General features: G+C 41.2%; 1 protein-coding gene and 1 pseudogene across 2 annotated transcripts; one reads left to right on the top strand and one right to left on the bottom strand.

Annotated features, from left to right (window-relative positions):
* Positions 1 to 173: 173 nt before the first annotated feature.
* Positions 174 to 27,934, top strand: Dctn4 (dynactin subunit 4). 2 transcript variants are annotated; one of them, XM_048331209.1, is made up of 14 exons: positions 174 to 359; positions 2,977 to 3,047; positions 5,086 to 5,264; positions 8,281 to 8,324; positions 10,492 to 10,599; positions 13,003 to 13,023; positions 13,440 to 13,513; positions 13,942 to 14,054; positions 14,327 to 14,436; positions 16,574 to 16,647; positions 20,053 to 20,107; positions 21,234 to 21,341; positions 24,475 to 24,572; positions 25,508 to 27,934. In XM_048331209.1, the coding sequence occupies exons 1-14, from the start codon at positions 225 to 227 to the stop codon at positions 25,719 to 25,721; spliced, it is 1,404 nt and encodes a 467-aa protein (XP_048187166.1). In that variant the 5' UTR covers positions 174 to 224; the 3' UTR covers positions 25,722 to 27,934. The 2 variants fall into 2 exon arrangements, with proteins under 2 accessions (XP_048187166.1, XP_048187167.1); XM_048331210.1 differs by lacking the exon at positions 13,003 to 13,023 and having other exon boundaries at positions 175 to 359.
* On the bottom strand, positions 21,809 to 22,174 carry LOC125340133 (annotated as a pseudogene).
* Positions 27,935 to 27,939: the final 5 nt, after the last annotated feature.

Genomic DNA, 27,939 nt, shown 5'->3' on the forward strand with positions numbered 1-27,939 from the left:
ACGGACACATAGAGTCATGCATGCATGCATACAACTTTCTAACCCAACTGCGCATGCGCAGTTTAATTTCAAGCCTGTGCGGAGCCCCACAGGGTCAGGAACCTGACGTTAACGTCTGCGTAAAAGAGAGAGACGTCGGGAAGGTGGCGTGGGATCGGGCGGTCTGTATCACGTGGTGCGTCACGTGGTGCGGCGGGAGCGCCGTTGGCTCCGCCCTCTCCAAGATGGCGTCTCTGCTGCAGTCGGAGCGGGTGCTCTACCTGGTCCAGGGAGAGAAGAAGGTTCGGGCGCCGCTCTCGCAGCTCTACTTCTGCCGGTACTGTAGCGAGCTGCGGTCGCTGGAATGTGTGTCTCACGAGGTAAGGCGGTGTCTCACGGAAAGGGCGTGTGTCGGGCTGGGGGTTCGCCCTAGTCACTGCGGCCCGTGGGGAAGTTCCGCCGGTTGGGGGCGGGGAGTCGTTTTCCTAGCTCGCTGACTGGCTGTGCCTCCCGTCACTCAACTCTGCCTGCGGTTTAATTTGCTGGTGGCCTGTCACTCGGGGAGGAAAGGCGGCGCTGCGTGGGGCGGGGCGGCTCTCGTCCAGCTGCTGCGGCGGGTCGCCCTCCTTCGCCCCGGACTCCGGCCGTCTCCTCTGGGGCTTGCCCGTCGGGGTGGGTCCGGGAGAAAGGCCACCGGAGGGGCACAGTAACGGACTTTCCCAGGATTGGTGGAAGGAGGGGCGGGCATTCTCAGTTCTTGGCTTCCTTCCTTGGGAGTTCTGCCCCTGCTCGCCCCAACCCGGGCCCTCATCTTGCGGTCCGCCCTGCTTCCGGGCTCTGCTGAGACTTGCTGCGGGGAGGGGGGTGGGCTGGGGTGGGAGCGGTCGGTCCGGGGGGACCCTTCCTTCCCCGGGAGCACACGGGCACGCGCGAAATAGGATTGCTCAGAAGTAAGACAGCCCAGGTCAGCAAGAAAGCAACAAACCACAGGACCTCAGAACGTCAGCCCCCGACACACCTTGTTCACTTCACTGTTTTAGTAATTGAAAGATAAGTGCTGAGTTACCCCTGCTGTTGAGAAACTCACAGTCTAGGGAAGCTGAAGCTTACTGCAGTGACAGGAGTGTTCATTGCTTGCTGTAGGGTATGGGCTTTTTAAAAGCGCTTGTCTCCAAACTAATGAAGCGTACCCATCCAAAAAAAAAGCAGGGAAAGAAAGAAAGACCTAGAGGATCGTAAGAGACAGAAATTTGGGGGATAGGAGGATCCGATTTTGAACTTAAACAGCCTAAGGAAATTTTATCAAAGATTCTTAGATCATTAAAAGAACTTGTGAAAACATCCTATGCAATGAACCATTTTACACAATAATTATTTTATTTTTGGTGATATTTTACGTAATATCAGGAATAGTCAAGCAAAGCAAATGACACATGAAAAAAATCAATGCCGTACTTACATATACACTATATGTAAGTATGTACATCAGCATATAAACCGAATGTATACATATTCTCCCTATATGTTTTTCATGTACTCTCCTTGAGCACTTTCAGAGTATCTCTTTGGCAGGTCTTTTCGCTTTTAGATGAGTGGGCATTATGGGGTTGAGTTTCTGGGATCTCTGAGGATCTCTTCAACTCTAACTCTCTCTGTACCAGCATCTTTTACAGCCTGGTTTGTATCAATAATGTGTAGGCTGCTAGATCTTGGAAAGGATGAGGCTTCTAAGAACTAAGGCAGTGCAGAAAGCTTTAATGGAAAACCTGGTTCTTAAGCCACACATAAAGGTAGAAACAGAATTTGAAAAAGGAGTAAGAAGGAATGGGTTATATCTTTTCTATTTTATATTTGTCAATGCGAATATCAGCAATATTGTATTAGTGTTGAGCAGCAACTTTATCCATATTTTCTAATTGGTCTTGTTTATAGCAGATGATGAATAAAGAAGCCAGTGTCCGCTGTAGTGTTTATGTTGAAGTGAATGTGTGTCTGCATGTGATTAGAATTCTGTAGTTCAAATAGGATCTACCTGGATTAAAGAATATCAAAGATCAGTCTGAATTGTTTAGACCTTAAAGATGCAGTAAATTTAATTCTTAGACTGTGTTTTGAGTTACAGTAAGATTGCCAGATGCTGGTGGTTCACACCTACGATCCTAGCAACTCAGGAGGCTGAGAACTGTGGAGTATCATGGTTTGAAACCACCTCAGGTAGGAAGGTCTGTGAGACTCTGATCTCCAATTAACCACCAAAAAAAAACACCAAACAATTGCAAGTGGAGCTGTAGCTCACCCTTGAGCAAAACAGTGCGGGGACAGCACCCAGGCCAAGTTCAAGCCTCAGGACCAGCATAGAAAAAAAAAAATGGTTTTCTTGTTTTAAAAAAATGTCTGAATGATCGGCTTAGCTTACTATTGTAATTATAGTAGGAGGTTTAGATATGTTATCTCATTAATCAGAAAACATTTTAGTGTCTACCTTTAGAAACAAGGGGTGCAACTCAATGCTGTTAGGGGGAGAAGAGTGCTGAATTCAGTCCCTGGCACTGCCCATAGCTGAGCTACATAGGAAGATACTTGATACACTTTTCCTTATGAGTTATTAATCTACTCATTAGCTTATAGAGCACTTCAGTTGGAAACTTTAAAGTATATAGACAACTTTTAACACAATTAACACAAAAGCCCTAGCAACTAGTCACTAATCCAATCAGGGTAGAGCAGGAATAGTTAAAAGAGAAAAGACCTACCAAGGAACTATCAGATAGGAAAACAATGTAAATGCAGAGTTAAAAACAACTACAACAAAAACAAAACAAAAGGAGACTGAAAAATAAGCCCTAAGCCTAAAACATCCAGTTTAGGTTTTTTTCCCCAGATAAGTGATTTCCCACCTTTTGCTGAGATTTAATGTATTTTTAACTTTTACTATTTGGCATTTACACAAGTTAAACTGAGTTTCTTCACTTATTTTTTTCCCCCTCTTATTCCTAGGTGGACTCCCATTATTGTCCCAGTTGCTTAGAGAATATGCCATCAGCTGAGGCTAAACTAAAGAAAAATAGGTAAGAACAGGATCAAGTTTACTGTTTCCTTCAACTGTTTTTTAATAAAACAAATGGAATTGACTCTCTTAAAAAAAAATCCAACAACACCTCTTTTCATTTTTTAGCATCATCACTGCCAAAGAGGCCTTTGAAGTGTTGAAATAAATACTCTCTATTAACCAGTATTAGGTGTGAGACTTATTGTGAAGATATACAGAGTTCCCATTTACCCCCTCTCTCTCCTTGTTTCTTGAGAATCTGCATTGTTAGTCACGTCTCCATAGACACTTGGCTGCAACAGTTTCTTAGACTTTCTTTGGTTTTGATGTCTGACAGTTTTAAGGTGTACTGATATTTTATAGAATGTCCCTCAATAAGTATTTGCATGATGTTTTTCTCATCAGACTGGAGAATTTGGGAAGAGGGCCATGGAGGTAAAGGGCCCTCTCCTTTGTTTCCTCTGTTTTAGACACAGCCCCCTCTCTCCGTGGTTTTCTGAGACAGGGTTTGGTGGGTGGTTTTCTGAGACAGGGTTTGGTGGGCCTAGATCCTCAGGTCTTCCAGTCTCCACAACCTATGTGCCAACACTACAGACCAGGGACACCCTGCAAAGCTTAGCAAGGAGTTTGACTCCCTCTCCCTGAAGGCTTTCAACATAAATTATTTAGATTTATTTTTTTCATGGAAAATCTGTATTATTTCTTTAATTATTTGCTTATAAGACTCTGGAGTCATGAACCTATATTTTGGGTGTTGGGGGTTGTTTCTGTTGGTGCTTTTGTCTTGAGGCAGCGTCTTGCTGTATAACCCAGGTTGGTCCTGAACTCAGAGTCATCCTGACTCAGCCTGCCAAGTTCTGGCATTAGTAGGCATGTAGCACTATGTCCAGCAACTTTCATTCGACATTTACCTTGTACCTTGGGTTATTATCTAATACCACCTATTTGTTTACTTGCTAAGTTATTTTTGCACATAAGATTCCAGCTTTGGTCATTGGGAGCCCTTTCATATTATTCCTGAAACCCTTAAATATACCCCTAATATTGGGAATAAGGAGGTAGTATTGTTCTCATTAATTTGAGCACTTTATTATACCAGTATTGTAACGTACTTCAAGCTTAGTACATTTTTCTGACTCAGTCCTAGAAGTAGCCATTTTTTAAAGCCATGGTTCCATTTGCTGGAGAATGGTATTAGAAGCCAAGATCTGGCTTCAGGATGTGCTCATTGCTACTGGATATCATTTACATTTTAGCTTGATGTGAAAGTCCCTTTGCTACCAGTGACACCCTTCACCTTCATGAATGTGAGCTACTGTTACTTGTTTTTCCTGCCCCCAAGATATAGCTCCTGATAATCCTATAATGTTTATATGTTTTTGACACATTAATTTTATCATTTAATCCTCAGAATTATCTCCTTGGGGTGGTTTCTATCACTAACTCTATTTGAGGATAATATCCAGATGACCAAAAAAAAAACCCCACTGATTGGAAATGGTACAAGTCTGAGGTTAGAAGCACCAGGACACAGGGCCCTTAAATGGGAAATGTTCACTGAAGGATAAGAAGAGTGGCATCTGAAAAGAGAACAAAAGTCCTGAGAGCGTATCACTTCATTTTGACAGCATTTTGGTATCTGTTTCAACTCTGACACAGCAAATAAAGTACTATTTTCCAAACCTAATTTCATAGTTTCCTATGTTGTTGACTCAGTGTTCAATCCTATAATTGGTCTCTCCTCTCCAAAAGCATAAGATAAGACTGTTATCTTTCCTTAGAAATCCTTGACCTAGTTCACTAGTAAACTGTACTTGTGAAGAATGACCCCTCTGAAACAGAATTGGGTTGGATTCCAATTCTTCTTGAGCTTTGGTGGTAATTGCTTTAAAAAATGATAAACATAAAATATTTTTGAAATGTTAACATTGATGAGTCCCCCGGAATACTTTGTATTTGTTATCCATTGAATTTCTAACCTGTAGAACAGTGCCTTGGCACATGAGAGGTGCTTAATAAGTGTTTGATGAACAAGTGCTGTGTCTGTCATGTCACAGATGTGCCAACTGCTTTGACTGTCCTGGCTGCATGCATACTCTCTCTACCCGGGCAACAAGCATCTCCACACAGCTTCCAGATGATCCAGCTAAAACCACCATGAAGAAAGCCTATTACTTGGCCTGTGGGTTTTGTCGCTGGACTTCTAGAGATGTAGGCATGGCAGACAAATCTGTAGGTGAGTGAGATGGACTTGAACTCATGAGACTGTGCAACTGTCAGTGCTGTAATTGTCCCTAGACTGTTGTTTTTGTAACCAGTTATAGTAGCAGGACCTGAATTCAAAATGTGTTATCAACTCTTCTCTGTACCCATAGTTTTTTTGTTTTGTTTTGTTTTGGCCAGTCCTGGGCCTTGGACTCAGGGCCTGAGCACTGTCCCTGGCTTCTTCCCGCTCAAGGCTAGCACTCTGCCACTTGAGCCACAGCGCCGCTTCTGGCCGTTTTCTGTATATGTGGTGCTGGGGAATCGAACCTAGGGCCTCGTGTATCAGAGGCAGGCACTCTTGCCACTAGGCTATATCCCCAGCCCCAGTACCCATAGTTTTACAATTATAGGTCATGGTATTTTCTCTGGCACAGTCATTGAGTTTAAGTTAACTTAGAATTGGTAAAGTCGCTTTTCTGAATCTAATATGCTGCTAAAATATAACTGTAGTACTCTTCATAAAAAATTGCCATTATTGATATTGAAACATCATGGACAAAATTGAGAGATAAAAATGACAAATTAAGGAAAAGGTTGGATCATATATAACAGACTAAAGATGAATAAGCAAAACTGAGGAACGTTTATAAATAAGAAAAGAGGACTCAGAAGGGAAATGACAAAGGGTATGAGCAACAGTTCTCATAACTAAAATATTTTCTGTAAATATGCTGAATTATGTTCAACTTCACTAATAATTATGAAAATGCACATTAAAACTTGATCTCTTGGGGGGGAAAAACCTTTTAAATCTGGTTATATCACAAGTTAGCTAGAATTCAGGATCATAGTTTTCCTCATATTTTATCATTTTGAAGAGCAGTTTGAGGACCTCTAAATGTTTTATTCTTTGCCTGGCATGTGTAGTTATCCCATTATCCATTCCAGAGTATTCAGATATGTGATGTGTATGTGTGTATGACTAAGTGTATAAAGTATATAAAAAATATATTCATCAGAAAACATCCAAAGTCTTATGTGTTTGGATTTAAAGACTATTTCTCCATCATTTGAGAGGTCCAAAACAAAGATTGCATTTAGCTTTATCCGGAAACTTCTTTTTTTTTTTTAATTTCTTATATGCTATGGTTAGTATAAGAGTGAAACACTGTACAGTCAGCTCAAAGTCCTGAGTTGCTCTCTGTGCTTTATACAAATACTAGTATTACTAATTCCACATTGCCTTCTTTATGATATTTCACTGTTTAATTTTCTGAAAACTTATTAGACCTCCAAAAATTCCTGTATTTAAAATTCTGTACAAATTTCAGCTTACTGATAAATGGAGAAGCTTGTGTAGTATTTTATGTCATTTGACATAACTAAAATGAAGACTTTGTCTACAGTCTTCTGTAGATCCTTAACAGAAATTGGAAGTAAATATTGATTTTTCTTTTCTTAGCGATAGGGTCTCACTATGTAGTCCAATCTGGCCTTGAAAGCCTCCTGCCTCAGCCTACTGTTGCTGGTATCACAGGTGTGATTAGAATCTGTACATTGTTCTATGTGTCTGGCTTCTTTTTTTTTAGTATAATGTTTTGAGGTTAATCTGTGCTCTAAATTTCATTGTTTAGTTTTGTTTTGGTATTGGGAATTGAGCCCAGGGTCCCGTACTTGCTAAGCAAGCACTTGACCACATTATGCCCCCAATTCACTGTATTTTTGTTTTGTTTTTGAGATGAGTTCTTGGTGATTTTGCCCAGACTGACCTTACTCTCATGATGCCTCTTGAGTAGATGGAATTATAGGCATTCATCACTAAACCCAGCTTACATTTTTGCTTCATAGTGTTGGTTTTTATTGTTTCTATTGAGTCTGTATGGGTTAACTTATTTATTCTCTAGTTGATGGACATGCGGCTTGGTTTTGTTTATGGAACAAAATTAATAGAGCTAGTATTAGCATTTGTATGAGTCCTTGCTTAGATAGATGTTTTCATTTCTTGAGTAAATACCTAGGAGTAGAATTGCTGGGTTGTAGGGTAAATGTATTTTCAACTTAACTAGAAGCTACCACACTATTTTCCAAAGTGACTATGCAATTTTGGGTCCTAACTAATAAAGTAAGAGTGTTCTGGTCCCTTTGATAGTTGTTGGACTTCAATTTTAGTACTTCTACTGCATGTATAATATTTTGTTATGACTTTGTGTTATATGAGTACACTTGTTGCCAGAGCATCTTCGATGAATTGTCTAGAAAGCTTTTTTTTTTTTTTTTTTTGCCAGTCCTGGGGCTTGGACTCAAAGCTGAACACTGTCCCTGGCGTCTTTTGCTCAAGGCTAGCACTCTGCCACTTGAGCCACAGCGTCACTTCCAGCCTTTAACATTTTTTTCTGCCTTTATTGAGTTGTAGGAATTATGTGTTCTAGTTATAGACCTTTTGTTAAATGTTTCTCAGCAGTGTACATTGAAGACCACTAATTTAAGTGAACTGTAGCTTATTATTTTTTGTTTTATGGCTTGTGCTTTTTAATGTCCCAATAAAGAAACTTTTGCCTAATCCAGATTTGCACATGTTCTAAGAAGGGCGCTAGGTTTAAGTTGTAGCTCTCACCTTAAATTTATTATGCCTTTCAGAGTAAGTTTTGTATACGTTGTATGGTAAGGGCCAAAGTTTTTTGTTTCATTTTTTTATATGCGCATCTCCAGTTGTTGCAGTATCATTTGTATAGCTTTTGCATAGTTGTAAAGAAGAGTGTGGTCTTGGATCAGCTTGTTTGCCTGAGTTTGAGTCCTGGCTCTACCACTTACTACTTAGGGAAAATTGTCTTGGAACAGTGAGTCTCAGTTTCCTCAATTATTATGAGAACAGAAATGAATGGTATACATATGAAGCATCTGACACAAAGCTGTCCAGACACTATTGGTAGTAGTAGTGGGTATTTAAATATCTAAAGAAAAAAATTTAAGCATTAAGTTGTATTCCATTGCCTTCAGATTACTTTTATGAAAAGAGATAGTATTTTTTTCTTTTTTTTATTTTCTAGCTAGTGGCGGTTGGCAGGAGCCGGAAAATCCTCACACACAAAGGGTAAGTGAAAGATCATAGGACACAGAGAATGAAATAAACGACAGAGAAAAAGACCAGCAGTCTTCCGTTGTGTCAGTGGACATGACATCTATGCCCAGAAAGCCATGTTATCTGTTACACACAGATAATGCTTCTCATTCGAAGACATCAGATCACAGTGTCATTTCTTTTCTGTTAAATTAATCGAAAACTTAAGTACAGGCTAGGCCTGATAGTTCATACCTGTAATCCTCGCTACTCAGGAAGCTGAAATGAGGAGGATCTTTTGAGGCCAGCCTGAGGAAAAAAAGTTATCAAGACCCTATCTCAGCAAGCATGCAGGTGGTCTTCATGCCTGTAATCCCAACTGCTGGCCAGGCAAAAAGGCAAGAGAACCTGCCTGGAAAATAACTAAAACACAGGGCTAGGGGTGTGCCTCTAATGGGAGACTGTCTTCCCTGAATTCAAATCTCAAGGCCACCCCCCAAAATAAATTTACATGTAGTTTCTTTATTGTTACTTTTATTATAGTAATTGTTTGTTATTTTTCTTTATTTTTAAGTAATTGTGCATGGAGATTTTAATTCCACAAGTCAGATATGACCATGTGGGCCATGTAGACTGAAAAGCATGAGAAGCCTTTAAATTAAGCAAGATGATAGGATCAGTTGAGGTTTCCTAAAATCAATGGCTGCTCAGTTGAGAGTCCAGGAGTGGCACTAGGGCATGGTGCTAGTGACCCCACTTATAACCCTATCTACTCAGGAAGTTGAGGTTTGGAGGATCATGGTTCAAAGTCAGCCCAGGCAGAAATGTCTACCATATTCCATCTCCAAAATAAGCAACAAAAGCAAAACTGGAGGTAGAGTGCTGGCCATGAGCAAGAAAGCCAAGCAGGCCGGAAGGAGATGCTGAATGCAAGGCTCAGCATCAACCGTAACCAAAAAGACTTTTAGAAGACGATATAAGTCCTGCTATAAGATATGACTACATTCTTGATTTGACTTCTGTGGAATGCAATAAAGGACAGCCGTTAAAAACAAACAAGTAGAGCCAGGCACTGGTGGCTGACACCTACAATCCAGGCTGCTCAGGAGGCTGAGATCTGAGGGTTTGAAGCCAGCCTGGGCAGGAAAAATCTAAGAGACTCTTTATTTCCTTTCTCCAGTTTACCACAAAAAGCTGGAACTAGAACTGTGGGTCAAGTGGTAGACCACTCACCTTGAGCAAAAGAGCTCAGGGACAGCACCTAGGCCCTGAGTTCAATACCCAGTACTGGCACCAAAACAGGTAGATCTGTTTGTACTGGATGGATGATGATGTATTTATAATGATTTTGTGTTGGTGCAAAGTCTATACTTGCAAGGTTTATAATTTGGTGACTAGTTCCTCACACCTGTATCTTGTCTACTCAGGAGACTGATACCTGAGCATTGAGATTTGATGCTAGCCTAGGCCAAATAGTCTGTTGAGCCTTTGTTTTTAGTTAACCATCAGAAAGCCAGGAGGACAGCATAGATCACATAGTAAAGTGCCAGATGCAAAAAAGCTGAACAAGAGTACAACACCCATGGACGAGATCTATAATTTTTTATTCTCTTCACATGAAAAAGAGAGTTATTTATGTGTATCAAGTATGTGTCTATACACAAGAGTATGTAAAATTTACTAATACTTCTAAAAATAGTAAGAAAGACATCTAAGTTTGTAATAATAGAGACCTCTGAGGTCAATTTAGGCACAAACAAAAAAGGAAAAGTTTTGTTTTTTAGTCTTCGTGTATCATTGGAATTTTATAACATGTTACTTTTATGATTGAAAATAGTTTAAAAATTACAAAGTATAGCAGAATAGGGGGAAATATAAATATAAACGGTCATATTCTTAGCACCAGTGCTCCAGTAGCATTGAGACAAAACTAGGAGTGGTTCCAAAGAGAAATAATGAAGTAAAACAACATGTAATTTCCAAGTCTTTTCATTGCCCATTTCTTAACTTAATGGTTTCCTTTTAATTCTGAAAACAGACCACCATATAATGAAGAGAACTTCTCTTTAAAGGTGGGGTTGGGGGGAACTGGCTCACTTTAATACTTACTTTGTTTCTAGTCAATGTGATTGATTAATTTTATGTATTCTCTGTTAGCGCTGTTTTCATGAAACAAATACTAAGTCTTTGATTTCTGCAGATGAACAAGTTAATTGAGTATTACCAGCAGCTTGCCCAGAAAGAAAAGGTTGAACGAGATCGCAAGAAACTGGCACGCCGTAGAAACTACATGCCTCTGGCTTTTTCGGTGAGAATTTGACACAAAAAGAAGTGTGTGAGACCTTTGGAGCATAAGAGCAGTGACTGTTTCAGAAAGTAGCTGTTGTCCCACACTCCTGACTTGTGGGTAACGGAGAGAAGATCCTCACATCAAGGAGGCTCAACCCCAGCCTTCATGCTTTTGCCACAATTAGTTCTACTGAAACCCTCTGCATTTTAATAAGGACAGCTGTGTTTCTTTCTCCGTCACTCCCTGTTCTCTTTTGATTATTCCTCACAAATTTAATTTTCTAGGCACTGCAGACACCTGTTTACAGCTTTTGCCCGTTATAGAAAGTCTAAAAAGAGGGGCTGGGGGGGCTGGGGAGGCTGGGGATATGGCCTAGTGGCGAGAGAGCTTGCCTCGTATACATGAGGCCCTGGGTTCGATTCCCCAGCACCACATATACAGAAAACGGCCAGAAGCGGCGCTGTGGCTCAAGCGGCAGAGTGCTAGCCTTGAGCGGGAAGAAGCCAGGGACAGTGCTCAGGCCCTGAGTCCAAGGCCCAGGACTGGCAAAAAAAAAAAAAAAAAAGAAGCCAGGGACAGTGCTCAGGCCCTGAGTCCAAGGCCCAGGATTGGCAAAAAAACAAACACACACACACACACACACACACACACACACACACACACACACACACACACACACACACACACACACACGCTGGGGATATGGCCTAGTGGCAAGAGTGCTTGCCACATATACATGAGGCCCTGGGTTCAATTCCCCAGCACCACATATACAGAAAACGGCCAGAAGTGGCACTGTGGCTCAAGTGGCAGAGTGCTAGCTTTGAGCAAAAAGAAGCCAGGGACAGTGCTCAGGCCCTGAGTTCAAGCCCCAGGACTGGCCAAAAAAAAAAGTCTAAGAAGAAAATAAGTAGTGGTAGATATTACTCATATTACCATTGGCAACCTGGTAGCCGCAGTTTCCCAGCTGTAGCTATCTTTTTGTTGTTGTTGCTTTTTTCCATAGCTCCCCAAGATGAGAACACTGACCTTTAACACAGCGCATTTGTGTGGTTAAGTAGGTGGACACATGCAAGTAGAATTTTTCTTTTTGCCAGTCCTGGGGTGCTGTCCCTGAGACTCTTTTGCTCAGGCTACCACCACCACTTGAGCCACCGTGCCACTGCCAGCCTCCCTCAGTAGTTAATTGCAGGTAAGAGTCTCACAGACTCTTTCCTGCCCAGACTGGCTTCAAACCTTAGGCCTCATATTTTAGCCTCCTGAGTAGTTAGAATTACAGGTGTGAGCCATTAGTGCTCAGCTTCAAGTAGAATTTTTTTTTTTTTTTTTTTTTTTTTTGGCCAGTCCTGGGCCTTGGACTCAGGGCCTGAGCACTGTCCCTGGCTTCTTCCCGCTCAAGGCTAGCACTCTGCCACTTGAGCCACAGCGCCGCTTCTGGCCGTTTTCTGTATATGTGGTGCTGGGGAATCGAACCTAGGGCCTCGTGTATCCGAGGCAGGCACTCTTGCCACTAGGCTATATCCCCAGCCCCAAGTAGAATTTTTGATAGAAATCATTTGTGGGTGTCATTCTCTACTAATTTGCATACCACTAGGCAGAAGCAAAAGATTAAGACTTTGTCCCCCAAGTTGTTTGCCTCATAGAAATTTTCTTTGTGCTTGCTTGTGCCCCAACAGGGTGACCTTTGTTTTTTTTTGTTGTTTTTTTTTGCCAGTCCTGGGCCTTCAACTCAGCGCCTGAGCACTGTCCCTGCCTTCTCTTTGCTTAAGGCTAGCAATCTGCCACTTGAGCCACAGTGCCACTTCTGGCCGTTTTCTGTATAAGTGGTGCTGAGGAATCGAACCCAGGGCCTCATGTATATGAGGCAAGCATTCTTGCCACTAGGCCATATTCCCAGCCCCCAACAGGGTGACATTTAATAAACAAATTGATGGAATAACAATGACATATTGAACACTGTGCTAAATACTTTATACTTTAAGTGGTGTTATGTGTTATTATTTCAGTATTACAGAATTATTTAATCCTAACAACCATTCTGTGGGACAGATACTATATTCCCTCCCATTTTTTGTCTGGAAAGACTGAATAACTTTTCATATTCCATCTATATGAGAATGAGTTAAGCCGTAGAAACCATAAGCATTAGTAAGATCCATATAAAAATATCTAGATTTGAATTTAGTAAAATATTAACACTTGCAAAGGAACTACATTCAGCAGCAAAATACATTTTCCTAAACAACCCATTAGTATAATAAGCATATGCAGTACTATATGGTAGTTTTAGGACAGGAATGTGAATGCTTTATCCTGCCAACTTTCCCATATACCTGCCTGCTGTATGAGTTTGCTTCTATCTTATGCTGCATTTTTTTTTTTGTCTCTGTTGCAACCTGCTGCTATTTTGGGGCTCTACAGCAACATACTATTCATGTAGTGGTAAGTTGTTCTTTATGATTTTTGCTGACCCTGAAGAAGTTAACAGATGGTCACTGATATTCCAAGAGGAAAAATTCATGGTGTATCTCAGACCCTCTCCCCTCACCGAAACCAAAGCTTGGATGTTTGTAGAGTAGGAGGAAAAGCTCACACTTGGGTCACTTTCAGTGTATTTTGTAGTTTCAGTCTCAGTGTTGGATGTTTCATTTTAGGTCCAGAATAATGGTGTGAGACTACAAATAAAAAGTTGCTCTCAAATAGCTTTCTGTTTTGAGGGTGTTTTGTTCTTTGTTTTGTTTTTGTTTGTTTTGCTTATTTCCCTAAGCTTTTCCTGCTGTCCCACCCCAAATTGTTTCTTTCAATAAATAGAAAGTGTAAAATGGGCCTTGTAATAAAAGCTTCTGACCTTTTTCTAGGACAAATATGGTCTTGGAACCAGGCTTCAGCGGCCCCGAGCTGGTGCATCCATCAGCGCCCTCGCTGGACTTTCGTAAGTGTCGACATTGAGTGACTTTGAGAGGAACAGGTATCAAAATGAATGTCTAACAACAAATGCAATTCTTTTTTTTTTTTTTTTTTGGCCAGTCCTGGGCCTTGGACTCAGGGCCTGAGCACTGTCCCTGGCTTCTTTTTCCTCAAGGCTAGCACTCTGCCACTTGAGCCACAATGCCCCTTCTGGCCGTTTTCTGTATATGTGGTGCTGGGGAATTGAACCCAGGGCCTCATGTATACAAGGCAAACACTCTTGCCACTAGGCTATATCCCCAGCCCTGCAATTCTTTTTTAAAGGGAAAAAAACACCTAAACTGAATTAATATTCTACAGTTAAAGAATACTTCAGTGATTCACAAACTGTGAGGTTAATCAGATGGGCTTTGGGGAAGTTACTGTTTTTTTTTTTTTTTTTTATCTTTTTAGCCTTAAAGAAGGTGAAGATCAGAAAGAGATAAAAATTGAGCCAGCTCAGGCTGTGGATGAAGTGGAGCCGCTACCTGAAGACTATTACACAAGGCCAGTGAATTTAACAGAGGGTAATTGGATACATTCAACTTTCTCCTTGACATTTCTTCTGTTTTTGTTGCTCACTTGCCTTGTGATTTGAGATTTTTTTTTTTATGGAATAGTTGCTAGTAGTAAAATGATATGCTGAAAAATGGATGTGATCGATGTAATCACCTAAAGAACTTTATACGTTTTAAACAGTATCCGTAGGGACATATTACTCTGTGTAATTACTGCCCACACATAAGTGTGACTTTGAAGGTCACTGCCACCTGCCTTTGGTTTCTGCTTTTCACACTAGTGACCTCCCTTCAGCAGCGCCTCCTCCAGCCTGACTTCCAGCCGATCTGCGCATCACAGCTTTATCCTCGACACAAGCATCTTCTCATCAAACGGTCCCTGCGTTGCCGGGTGAGTGCTTTTGTCTGTAGAGTTGCCTGTATAAGAGAAAAACAAAGATAAACAGATTAGTATGTGGCCAATGTAGCAAATTGAGAAAGCACAGAGACTGTGCCGAATGCTCAGACACTATGTAAATTATTTCGTCTATACCCAGCCTCAGAACTGGAAACAATGACTCAAGCATTAGAGCACTTGACAGCTCTAGGTTCAAACACCAGTACTGCCAAAAAGATGTAAAGAAAAGAACATCTAAACTCCAGCCTCAATAGCTCTTTATACTTCTGTTGTTACCTCTAGCTTACAGATGTGGAAACAAAGGTATATAAAGGTTAAATACATAGTGCAGAGCCCCAAAAAGAATAGCTAAAAGAGTGCCTAGCTTTTAGACTAATAAGATAGGTTAAAAAAAATCTAATAGATCTGAAAAACACAGTTTGAAGATAGCCTGGGCAAAAAGTCTGCTCGGCTCCATCTCTAGTTAACTGCTGAAGTGCTGGAGGTGTGGTTCAAGTGGTAGAGTGCAAACCATGAGCAAGAAACCCAACCTAGGGCTGGGGATATGGCCTAGTGGCAAGAGAGCCTGCCTCGTATACATGAGGCCCTGGGTTCAATTCCCCAGCACCACATAGACAGAAAACGGCCAGAAGTGGCACTGTAGCTCAAGTGGCAGAGTGCTAGCCTTGAGCAAAAGGAAGCCAGGGACAGTGCTCAGGCCCTGAGTTCAAGGCCCAGGACTGGCCAAAAATAAAAAGAAAGAAAGAAACCCAACCTAGGGTATGAGGACCTAAGTTCAAGCTATAGTACTGGCACCAAAAAACAACAACAAAACAAACTAACAGAAAATATGCAGTTTTCTGGGCATCGGTGGCTCACATTTATAATCCTAGCCACTCAGGAGACAGAGATCTGAGGATCCAGGTTCAGAGTCAGGCTAAGAAGTCTTTGAGACTCTTATCTCCAGTACACTACCAAAAAGCCAGAAGGTAGAGCTCAGGTCATAGAGCACTAGCTTTGAGCACAAAAGCTTAGGGACAGTTTCCAGGCCCCGAGTTCAAGCCCCAGGACCAGCACCAAAAAACAAAAACCAAAAAATAATGATGATAATTTAAGAGAAAACAAGGAAGAAGAAAAATCTGAAAAATTCTGGCTCTAGCAATCTACAGATTGAGCAGCAAGGGATCATCAATACATAAATTGTAAAAACAATAACAAAAGAAATGGGAAGAACCCTTTTGGATTAGCCCTGTCCCACGGACCTCTGCACGATGGTGGACATGTTTTGCATGTGAACAGTCCGATGCAGTATCTGCTAGTCACATGTGGCTGTTGAACACTTGAAATGCATGTCCTGACCACAGTATTAAATCTTTAACTCATTTAGATGGTTACATGTTGCCAGGAGCCAGTGTTACCAAATAACACAGCTCTAGGGGAGGGAAATAAGAGGCGAAGGGACACAGACCAGGTGGTTCAGATGCCTTCTGCTGTGTAACTAATGGGTGAAAAGTACAGTGTTCCAGTTTTACATTGAGTAACTGCACACTAACCCAGGCATGATGGCCACACCGGCAATCTCAGCACCTGGGAAACAGAAGTAAGGCTCTTGAGCTCTAGCCTGAACTCCATACCAAGCTCAAGACCAGCCTGTGCTATAAGGAGACCTCATCTCCAGAAAAGTTCTACGGACTGGAGATGTTGTTCAGTGATACAATACTTGACTCACATGTGTAAGACCCTGATTTCAATTACTAGTACTACAAAAAGAAGAGAGAAAAAAATATGCAGAGAAATGATAAATTATACAAATACTGATATTTTAAAAGAATGCTGGGAATTTGGCCTAGTGGCAGGAGTGCTTGCCTCATATATATGAAGCCCTGGGTTCGATTCCTCAGCACCACATATATAGAAAAGGCCAGAGTGGTGCTGTGGCTCAAGTGGCAAAGTGCTATCCTTGAGCAAAAAGAAGCCAGGGACAGTGTTCAGGCCCTGAGTACAAGTGCCAGGACTGGCCAAAAATGAATGATAACTCAGAGGTTTAAAAAAGGAAAATATAACAATATAAATTTGCATGTACCAAATATAATAGACTCAAAACATATAACTTTAGAGATAATTTTATAAATACATACTTTTTTCTTTTCAGAAATGTGAACATAATTTGAGCAAGCCAGAATTTAATCCAACATCCATCAAGTTCAAAATCCAATTGGTTGCTGTGTAAGTACTTAGGGTGGGCTATTGACCTTGTGTTTTTCTATGTAAACTATATTTATTTTTGTCACAAAAAAGGAAAGCAAAAATTATGTCCGAAAAATTATGCTATTCTGTTCCCATTTGTGGCTTTTCAATTTTGTTCCATACTATGAAGTTTAAAATAGTCTATATTAGAATCAAGAATGTTCCATCTGCTTCTATAGATCCTACTATTCAGGAGACTGATGCAGGCGAATTTGGGGCCAGCCTGTTGTACAAAAGTATACCTTATCTCAAACAAGTAAAGACTTATCTTTAAAATATATATATATATATAAAGAGTATATATAGGGGAAACAGTGGTCTGTGACAGTGGAGTACATATGTTGGTCATTAAGTAGAAAATCGTAATTTGTTTATTACAATTATAAAGCACATAAGTTTAGAAAGACTCCTAGAGCCAGGCACCAGTGTCTCATGCTTGTCATTTTAGCTACTCAGAAGGCAAAGATCTGAGGTTCACACTCAAAGCCAGCCCAGGCAGGAAACTTTGTGAGACTCCCATTAACTTTGAAAACAAAACAAAAAGCTCTGAGGATCTTATGTTATATTTGCATATATACTTGTAGTAGATCTCAAGATAACCTTTGCCAGGCGTTGGTAGCTCACACCTGTAAAATTAGCTGTGCAGGAGGCTGAGATCTGAGGGTCAAGGTTCAAAGACCGCCAGGCAGGAAAATCTATGAGACTCATCTCCAATTAACTACCAAAAAGCTGGAGGTGGAGCAACCTGTAGCTTAAATGGTAGAGCATTGAGCAAAAGGAAGCCAGGGACAGTGCCCAGGGACAGTGCTCAGATCCTGAGATCAAAAAAAAAAAACAAGGTCAGATACAGAGGTCCAATATCAGTCTCCTACAAGTGGATAATCACTTTTCCCAGAAACATTTGTTAAGGAGGTAGTCTTTCCTCCTATGTATGCTTTGGCTCCTTTGTTGAAAATTTGTTGGTGGTTTTACTCCTGGGTCTTCTATACTGTTTCATTGATCTTGGTTCTGTTTTTGTGCCAGTTAGTACCAGGCGATTTTTGTTAATATACCCCTGTAGTATAATTGGAAGTCTGTTGTTATGATGCCTCCAACAGTGATCTTACTTAGAATTGCTTTAGCTATCCAATGTCTTTTGTGCCTCCAAATGAACTTTTAGATTGATTTCTCTAATCCTGTGAGGAATGGTACTGGAATTTTGATGGGGATTGAATCTCTGGAATTTTTTTTGACCATATGGCCATTTTTGTGTTATCAATTCTGCCAACCCATAATCATAGGAGGGCTTCCCATTTTCTGATATCTTCTTTAACTTCTTTCCTTCAAAATTTCAGTTTTCACTGTGGAAGTCTTTCACTTGCTTGGTTAATAATACCTAGACATTTTATTGTTTGTGAGGCTGTTGTGAATAGAATTATTTTTCTGGCTTCTTTCTCACCCTGCTCATTGGTATATAAGAAAGCTACTAGTTTTTTTGAGTATTGGTTTTGTATCCTTCTGCCTTTCTGAAGGTATTTATTTAAGAACAATTTTAATAAGTTTTACTGTTTCATTCTCACACATGGAAAATAAACTACATTATGTTTATCATTATTCATCTCTTTGTCGGCCCTTCTCCATCCTACTGGTACCCACCTGCTTGCATCTGAGCCTGTTTCACTGAGAAAAACATTTTTTAAAAATTAGGAGAATCTTTTCTGCTTGAGAGTAAAGGAGCCCTTCATAAGCCAGGCAAGGAGCCTAGAAGTGAATACATTAAGGGAAAAAAAAATTTGACCTTCTTAAAATGAAGCATGATTAAATAAGCAATGAAATCCAGAGACAGACAATACACCAGGAAAGAATGTTCAGCACTCAAGACAAAAGTTTAATGGCCTGATTTATAGAATTTCCACCAAGTGAAAAAATAAAAGAAAATGTTAGTGAGGTATGGGGCAGAGGAGTTGAGCAAGCAGCTTATGGAAGGAAGTTCCAATTAGTCAGAAGGTATGTATGAAAAGATGCTAAACTTTGATAGAAAAATTAAGAAATAACATCAAGTGCTCTTGAGACCCATTTGCATACATTGTTAATAGGATTACGAATTGCCAGAACCTTTGTGGAGAGTGGTTTGGGAATACCAAAATGAATTACAAAATAGGCCTTTTAGATCAGAAATCTATTTTTGGAGTCTGTTCTTTATAAACAGAAGCACAAATAAATAAAGATACATTGTTCCCAGATTTTTTATGCTCAATTTTGTTTTCGTAGTATGGGGATTGAAACCAGACCCCACTCACATATGTAGACAAGTGCTTTCCCATGGAGCCACATTCCTAGTCCTAAATACACATTTATAAGGATTATTTATAAGGATTATAAGGATTATTATTAACTCATTTTAACGAAAAAAATGTAGAAGCAATTTCATTGTCAAGTTAAGGAGGAAATTGTTAAAAAGCATTGAGAAGCAAAAGGATTGGATCTGGCAAGTCAGGGAGAGCAAGGAAGGCCAGGTATAGGGTCTGTCACGTAGTTGTCTAAGTTTATTTCTCTCGTCCCTGAACTGAGAGTAGTGCCTCTCCAGGTTAAATTCCTCTCTTTTGCTCAGCATCAGTTTCTTAATTCTATAGTCCACCAGAAAAAGCATCTAGTTTTAAGTTAAAATTAGATGTTAGATTCAGTCCCTAGCTTAGTCCATCATTCAATCAATCAATTCCTTCCTGGCACATAGTACTGCTATATATTAGTGTTTGTCAGCCCTATGGCGTGTTTTTAAATGAGATTGGATCCTATAATCAATTACCTTCTAGAATTACAATATTAATTGAATAAGAACCCCCCCCCAAATATGTCAGATAAATGTATAAGGAAAATACATGTCATGATATTATAGGCGCTAAACTGGCTCTGTACCCTAGAGGCTCCATGCCAAGGATTGAGAAAGAATCCATTGTCAGTTAATTTCATTGTCTTGTGTGTCACTGTGATGATATTATTCTTTAAAATTCTTTTTTTTTTTTCACTCGGTCTTGGTGGCTCACAGCTGTAATCCTAGCTACTCAAGAGGCTGAGATCTGAGCATCACAATTTGAAGCCTGCCCAGGCAGAAAAGCCTGGAGACTCTTAGCTCCAATTAACTACTAAAAAAGCCAGAAGTGGAGCTGAGGCTCAAGTGGTAGAGAGCTAGCCTTGAGCAAAAACAAAAAAATCCTCAGGGACGCTCAGCAGCCAGGCCCTGAATTCAAGCCCCAGGACCAACACACACACACACACACACACACACACACACACACACACACACACATCTTTTTTCTTTGCATAGTCTCACATTCTTTATTGGTTGTACTTTAGTAATTCCAAGAGATTCCAGTGAAATTAATGCATTTTTTTGTTTATTGACAGCAATTATATTCCAGAAGTGAGAATCATGTCAATTCCAAACCTTCGCTACATGAAGGTTAGTAATTTGCTTATTAACAGAAAAAACTGGTCATCTGAGTGTGTGTATGTGGTGGAACAGAACAAACTGGTCATCTGAGTGTGTGTATATGGTGGCTGTGTGTGTCGGTTTGCATGGGATGCACTGAACAAGGCATAGAGAAGACAGCAGTTTAGGAGGATAAAGGAACTGAGACATGAAGCTTAAGCTGGGATCTTGCCAAGAGCACTTTTGAAATGTATGTGGAAGCAGGGTCCTGTAGAGATGCACTGCTAAGTGGGGGAAAGGAAAATTCTCCATGGTGTCAAGTATGTCTGTGCATCAGCACTAAGAATCAGCTTGTCTCCTTAGGACAGCCCTGCCCTTCCTTGGGCCCTCATCAATGAAGGGGCACACCAACAAATTGTGGACTACCCTGTAGCAGTCTGTTTAGCTCTTTGCTTGCATGCTGGGAAATAGTCATGTGGTCCCTCTTTATTTGAAGGAATATGTTGTAGTCTCAAAGGAATACCATGTGAGAGTAAACGTACATTTGAAGGAGTATTTTACTAGTCTTGAGAGCATCAAACTCAAGCAAATTAGTATGCTTTTAGAAGTCTTGGAAAGGAATTGGAGGTGTGGCTCACTTGGTAGAGTGCTAACCAATGAGTGCAGCTCAAGTGGCAGCTACTGAATTTGAGCCCCAATCTGAGACCTAAAAGAAAAGAAGAAAGAAAAGTCTTGAAAAATAGTATAGTCTGTATGTGTCTTTTTTGTGTGTGTATGTTAATACATGTAGACTAGCACATAGATCATATATTTTGTTTACAAGGGCTTCCTTTTTATTCCTTAAGTGGTATTGCCCGAGAGGAACAAGAACCATAATTTTATAAACAACTGCTTAGATAATACAGTAAGACACAAGCCCCAGAAATTCTGGATTTAAAAACTGAATATATTTATGGGATCTGATTCATATCCTCAGTGGAATAAGAACCTCAGAGAATACATAACTAATATGGAACAACGTAATGTTCAGTGAACACTGGACGTGCGGTGCTATAGAGGTCTAGGCAGGCATCATGGCTCTGGAACAATGGAAGTGGGATTTGGGAAGTAGTTGGTGCTTGGGACACGTCTAAGAGAGTCTTTGCTTATTCTCCAGGAGAGCCAGGTCCTCCTGACTCTTACAAACCCCGTGGAAAACCTCACCCATGTGACACTGTTGGAGTGTGAGGAGGGGGACCCTGATAACATCAACAGCACTGCCAAGGTAGGGGCACTTTCACTTGTCCCGCAGACCCTCACGTGGCCTCATTGGACCTCGCCTGAATGACCTCATTTGGCCTAGCTAAATGACTTCACACCATCGCGCATCTCTTCACTGCCTGAGCTTGACTTTGTTTATCCCCGTGTGCACAGCCACCGCCCTGTAGGGAAGTCTCATTGTTTTGTTTTGTTTTAAAATACAAGAGCACAGATTTACTTTAATTTCCATTAGTTTAAATTCGGGAGGGGGGGCTGAGGATTTGGCCTAGTGGCAAAGAGTGCTTGCCTCGTATACATGAAGCCCTGGGTTCAATTCCCCAGCACCATATATACAAAAAATGGCCAGAAGTGGCGCTGTGGCTCAAGTGGCAGAGTGCTAGCCTTGAACAAAAAGCCAGGGACAGTGCTCAGGCCCTGAGTCCAAGGCCCAGGACTGGCAAAAAAAAAAAAAAAAAAAAAAAAAAAAAAAAAAATTCGGGAGGAGTACAGCATCACATGGATTCTTTGTCCAATGGCCTTAGCAGGAAGGTTGCTTCGGAATTTGGCACGGACCATGCCACTGTTTCCATGAGCACAAGTTACCTTTCCCCAGATTACTCTGGTTTTGTTAGGTTTGCCGCCAGGAGTCACTGTGTTATTTTTTGCTTTGTATACATAAGCACATCTCTTGCCCAAGTAGAAATCAGTATCACCTCGGGCATAGACACCTTCAGTTTTAAGGAGAGCCATGTACTCCCTTTGGTTCCGGAGACCACACTTATAGCCAGCAAAAATGGCCTAGCACCACAGCCTTACAGACATTTTGCCTTTTCGAAGTCCTGTTCCCAGCAGGCCTCCACAGGCTTCAAGATCTCTCATTGTTTCTTACACCGTCTCTAACAGTAACTTCCTATCTGGCCTCACTGTTTGGTACATAGCCCCATCTCTATTTCAGCCTCTTATCTCTGGTGCTGCCAAGGTGGCTGATCTAAATCTAACTCTGCATGGCATGTCAATCATTTATCATCTCTCTTACGCTCAACATAAAAGTCCAAATTTCTAGGCATAACCTACGAGCTCCCTACTGACGATTTCTGTGTTCTTCAGATTCTCAGACTTAATATTCTCCATATGCTGCTGTATTCATAGTTGTAAAAGAAGCTAGGTGCCAGTAGCTCACACATGTAATCCTAGCTAGTCCAGAGGCTAAGATTTGAGGATTGCGGTTCAAAGCTAGCCCAAGCAGCAAAGTCTGTGAGACTGATCACCAATTAACTACCCAGGAAATGGAGCTGTGGCTCAAGTGTTAGAGCACAAACCTTGAGCACAAAAGCTCAGAGGCAGCTCCCAGGCCCTGAGTTCAAGCCCCAGGACTGGCACACGCGTGCGTGTGCACACACACACAGAGTTATAAATGTACTTTGGAATGTATATTCAACACAAACACATACAATGACATAAGGACAGTAGATGTACTTGTGGTCATGGAAAATTGTTATGTGCTCTATAGACCCTTATGTTGCAATTAAGCCTTAATTTTGCTACTTGAAAGACTAATATCAACCGCACCTGTTACAGATCCAGATGTAAAACAAAGTGGTGGAAAATGAAAGATAGCAAATCTTTAAGCTAGGTCTATTCATTTTTTTTTGTCTCCTAACTAGAACTGCTTATGAGTGCTATATTTTTTAAAGAGTCAGGAGAGGGTGTTATCTATCTTTGGATATATATTTGTTACAAGTACCATGCTGAATTATGAATCAGTAATACATGCTATATAGAGTAAAGTTCTTGTTCTAAAATTCCCAGTACTAGAAGAATCATTGGCACAATATAGAGGCCACACTTTATTCATTCAACTAACACAAAATCACCATCTTACTATTTAGTTAATGCCTTGTATATTCTGTGTCAAGGAATTCAGGAGAGCCATGTGGGTTTTTAAAAGGAGATAAGGAGATTGGATGTGTAGCTCAAGCCTGTAATCCCAGCTACTCAGGAAGGAGGCAGAAGTAGTGAGGACAGCAGTTTGAGGCCCAGCCCAGGCAAAAAGTTAATGAGAACCATCTCAATGAACAAGCAGGGCCTGGTGGTGCATACATGCAATCCCAGCCACAGGAGAGGCATGGGCAGGAGGATCGGGATTGGTGGCCAGCCTGGACAAAAGTTATGTGCCCCTATCTGAAAAATGACTGGGAGGTGTGGCTCAAGTGTGAAGCTATGAGTTCAAACCTCCATACCACCAGACACAATATATGTTTTACGTTGGAACTATGGTTTCTCTTTCATATTTTCTTCAAAAAAGAAAGAAAAGTGAATAGTGTTAAATACTCAAAATATGTGTGTGTGCGTGTGTGTGGTGATATTAGACCTCATGCTGTCACTGATTTTTTTCTTGTTCACAGCTGGTTGTCTACTATTTGAGCCATACTGCCAATCTGACATTTTGTTAGTCAGTTAGAGTCTCTCAAAGTTACCTGTCCTGGCTGGCTTTGAACTGTGATCCTCTGAGCTCAGCTTCCTGCATAGCCAGGGCTACAGGGATCAACCATCAGCACCCAACAAAAGATTTTGTTTGTTCTAGTACCAGGAGACTGAACTTAGAGTTTCGATTTTTTGTTTGTTTGTTTGTTTTTGCTTAAGAATGGTATTTTTCCGCTTGAGCAACACTTCTACTTCTGGCTTTTTGGTGGCTATCTGGGGTAAGAGTCACACAGACTTTCCTGGAACTGTACTCCTCAGATCTGTCTCCTGAGTAGCTAGAATTACAGCTATCCCACCTGCACCTGGCTTTCCAAAAGATACTTCCTAAATATAGCAAACATCCATGCATTCTTCATGTAAGAAAATAAAGCATTAAAACAAAGCAAAAGTTAAAAAGGATATTAAAAATACAATTGGAAGGTTCCTCTTTCTCACTAGTTGGATTCCCCCTTGCAGCCTCAGTGAGCTGAGGCAGCCACTGGACTGTATTCCTCCCATACATTGCTTTGGTCTTATGCTTCAGTCAGGAATGTCTGTATTAGCAACCAGTGTTTTCAGCTCTGTGGAGTATGGTGCTATTTGTGTCCTAAAGCTAGCTTCACTTGGATGTACCGTGAAGACTTGGTCCTCCCACCTGTGCTCCTGTCTGAAGCCTACCTATCTCTGCTCTCCAGGTGGTGGTCCCTCCCAAAGAGCTGGTCCTGGCGGGCAAGGACGCAGCCGCCGAGTATGATGAGCTGGCAGAGCCCCAGGACTTTCAGGATGACCCTGAGTGAGTGACCTTGTTGTGACTGACAGAAATCCAGCACACAAGGCAGATGTGGGGTCAGCAGAAATGCAAAGCAAAAGAACTAGGCTTGGGCAGAGAAGCAATAGCTTATTATGCTGGTTTATAACCAAACAGGCCAGGGTCTTCCTCAGCAAGATACTGAAGAGAACACAAGATGGAGTAGAAATGTAAAGACAAAGGTGAAATTAGTGGTTACTGAACTTCAGTTGACTTCAGGAGGTACCAGGACACCTTGTAGTTTTGTTATTCTGTACAATTCCAGGCCCATGCCCTGAGGATGTCTAGCAAGTCTGCCAGGGACTAGAAATATGAATTTTATGACAAGCTTTCGCATGCCCATAGTGGTAAATTTAAAGGGACGTTTGCAGCCCACGGTCATAATGGAGGAAAGTTGGCAGCAGCCTCTCGGCATACCAGTTTTGGCAAATTCATGATTAAATACTGTATAGTCATTAAGTAGAATGAACAAGATTTGTGTACACTAATATGTAAAGGTTATGATAGAGTAAACAAGAGGCACCGTTGTGGCTCAAAGTGTAGAGCACTAGCCTTGAGCAAAAAAGCTCAGGGACAGTGCCCAGGCAGAGTTCAAGCCCCAAGATGGACCAAAAAACAGACAGAGTAAACAAAATGAAGTTACAGAATAGGTGGTCTCCATCATGTTATTTAAAATGTAGGAAAATGCCGGGCAGGTTAAGAACCAAAGTCCTTACAGTGTATATGAGCTGTGTAAAAGAACAAGGATTAGGTTTTTTATGACCATATTTTACTTTTGTAATATGAACAAAACATCTATTGCTGATAAAACAAGAATGTAGTCATCCCACAGATTCCTCATAGTATTATAACTTAGTCCTGGTGCTTTGGTAGCACTAGGACTTTGTGTGACTTACTAACACTATGATTTTCTTCCATAGCATTATAGCCTTCAGGAAAGCCAACAAAGTGGGCATTTTCATCAAAGTTACCCCACAGCGTGAGGAGGGCGAAGTGACCGTGTGCTTCAAGATGAAGCATGATTTCAAAAACCTGGCTGCCCCCATCCGCCCTATCGAAGAAAGTGACCAGGGCACAGAAGTCATCTGGCTCACCCAGCATGTGGAACTCAGCTTGGGCCCACTTCTTCCTTAAAAGATTCCCTGGTGACCAGATCCCAAGCATATCTGTGACGCCACCACCCCATGTTAAACATGGAAGCTCCTGCTTCGTTAGGCCTTGTGTATAACCATGTCCTCACTAGGCCTTGTGTATAACCATGTCCTCATGCACTCTGAACCCCCTTCCTTCAGGTGGAGCCTAGGCCAGGTCCTGGAAGTGCAGTAAGACTTTAGCTCCTCCTGCTCTCACTCTGTTGACACCAGTAAGTCTTTGTCTCCCTCACTCAGCCCTGCACGTTCAGTAATAGCACAGCTCCCTCCCAGTGAAGGGATGGCTGTTCCTCAGAGTGGCTGGCATTAGATGCCACCTGAGAAACCATCTCTCTCTGGTCTCACACAGTCTAACATGAAACATTAAATAATAACCTAAACTTGGACCTGTTCTTAATGACCCACCGTCAGTGTCCGTGTTCCACGAAATACAGAGGGGCGTTCTGGAGCGCACCCCAGCACTTGCCCTCAGGGCCTCCTGCCGCCGTGGATTTCCACTTGACCGAACTCAGAATTGTCTTCAGGTGGGGGAGACCTGTCAAGTTCTTGAGGCGCTCTCTTTGCCCTTTTCTTCTAGGTGAATAGGACTCTCATTTACCAGTGGCTCTTAAACTTTTCCTCAATATAATATGGAACTTTGAAGATGGCTTTGAGAAACAAGTGATCCCATTCATTTTAAACATGGCCGCGGTATGGAGGGCCAATGCTGCCACAGGGAGGCAGACTGTAGATCTCATTCCCTAGCCTTGCTCTCTTCTGCTCTTCAGTTCAAGAAATTGTTCTGAATAGTTGGGATCTGGAAAGAGCTCACAGAAAACCTAATAAGTGGACAAGTTTACTGCTGGAATGCAGAACACATGTTTAAGGTTTGATTTTTAGCATGATCTGAACTAGTGCTCTCTCCACTACTTGAAGTTGAAATTAATTATTGTATTCTGACTTCAAAACTGGGTAGTAACAAAAAGAACTTTACCCCTGATGGAGATGAAGACTTGTGCAGTGTACAAATAAGACCATTTGGGCTGTAACCGTGAAGTTTGCAAGGAGCACGGAATGCCCGCTTGCTGCAGACACGCCGCATGCCTTAAAAGAGGCAGGAGCCAAGTTGCTAACCTTTATTTCTGGGACACTTTCTGAAATTAAAAAAGTTGACCACCAGCTGCACCACTTTTTTTTTTTTAAGTATTCTTAGTAAGTGGCTGACTTCGGAAGAAAACTTTCTTGTTTACCCTCATTTTATGTTTAATTTTAAGTCTAGTTTGGAAAAAAAATCAAATAGGTAATCTAGAGTACAGATAACGACAAAGTCCTTGTCAATTCTCTTGAAAGATGAAACTATTGAAGAAACTTTTGAAAGACACTAAGTTGTAAGGTCAATATTCCCACAGTGTAATGTATATGCTGCAATGTAAGACAACTCTAATATGATGGTAATGGTAACTAAGATAGAACCTTTCTAGCAGGAAAATAGTTTTCAGGCTATTAGGATAGTTTAACTTTCTGTGACCCCCCTACAGTATCAAATTAATTTTATTCGCTACTGCTACAGCCTCCTGTGAAGGTCCCCGGCTTGCCAGTGCAGGCGGCAGAGTGGAGAATGGGCTCCTGTCGCTTGTAGGTCTGCGTGCCTCTGTGGTGGGTTGCCAGAAGAAACAATGTTGAAATAATGGGTCCCATCACTCCCCTGTGGTAACAGAAGTACTCAACACTTTTGGTCATAACTTTGCTCTCCAGAAGCCAAATGCACTAACAGAATAGCAGAGCTGTTGGTCTGATGTTTCCTCCAGATATGTTTTAGTGCAAACCAGTATCGTGTGTTCGTAGAAATGGTTCAGCACCTGCAGCTGGTTAATTAGAAATTGTATCTGTTGCCCTTTTCTTGTGTTAGACAAAGTGCTAGTCGTTGCGCACCGTGACAGGAGAGTTAGAGGCCGTACAAGGCCGTACGTAGCACCTGAAACTGTAATTCTGGAAACTTAAGGCTAAGTTAATTTGGGTTTGTGACTTGATCACACCAGTGTTCTTTTGATCAAAGTGCATATTACAGGCATAATGAGCTAGATGTTATGCGTGTTTGTGAAGAGACATCATTTTTGGTCTCTTTTTGGAATGGAAGACACTCCTTGATCTTTATGAGTAACAGGTTACTGTTTTGCCTTATTGCCTAATGTAGTGAAATAAAGCAGATAAAATTTGGCTGT

The sequence above is a fragment of the Perognathus longimembris genome, chromosome 22 (genome assembly GCF_023159225.1).
Source record: "Perognathus longimembris pacificus isolate PPM17 chromosome 22, ASM2315922v1, whole genome shotgun sequence".
Classification (NCBI taxonomy): domain Eukaryota; kingdom Metazoa; phylum Chordata; class Mammalia; order Rodentia; family Heteromyidae; genus Perognathus; species Perognathus longimembris.

Excerpts from the sequence above, each read along its gene's own strand:
- Dctn4 (XM_048331209.1), top strand. The coding sequence starts at position 225 with ATGGCGTCTCTGCTGCAGTCGGAGCGGGTGCTCTACCTGGTCCAGGGA. Across the intron at positions 14,437-16,573 it reads AACGGTCCCTGCGTTGCCGG|AAATGTGAACATAATTTGAG; the intron begins GTGAGTGCTTTT and ends TTTTCTTTTCAG. Across the intron at positions 20,108-21,233 it reads CAAACCTTCGCTACATGAAG|GAGAGCCAGGTCCTCCTGAC; the intron begins GTTAGTAATTTG and ends CTTATTCTCCAG.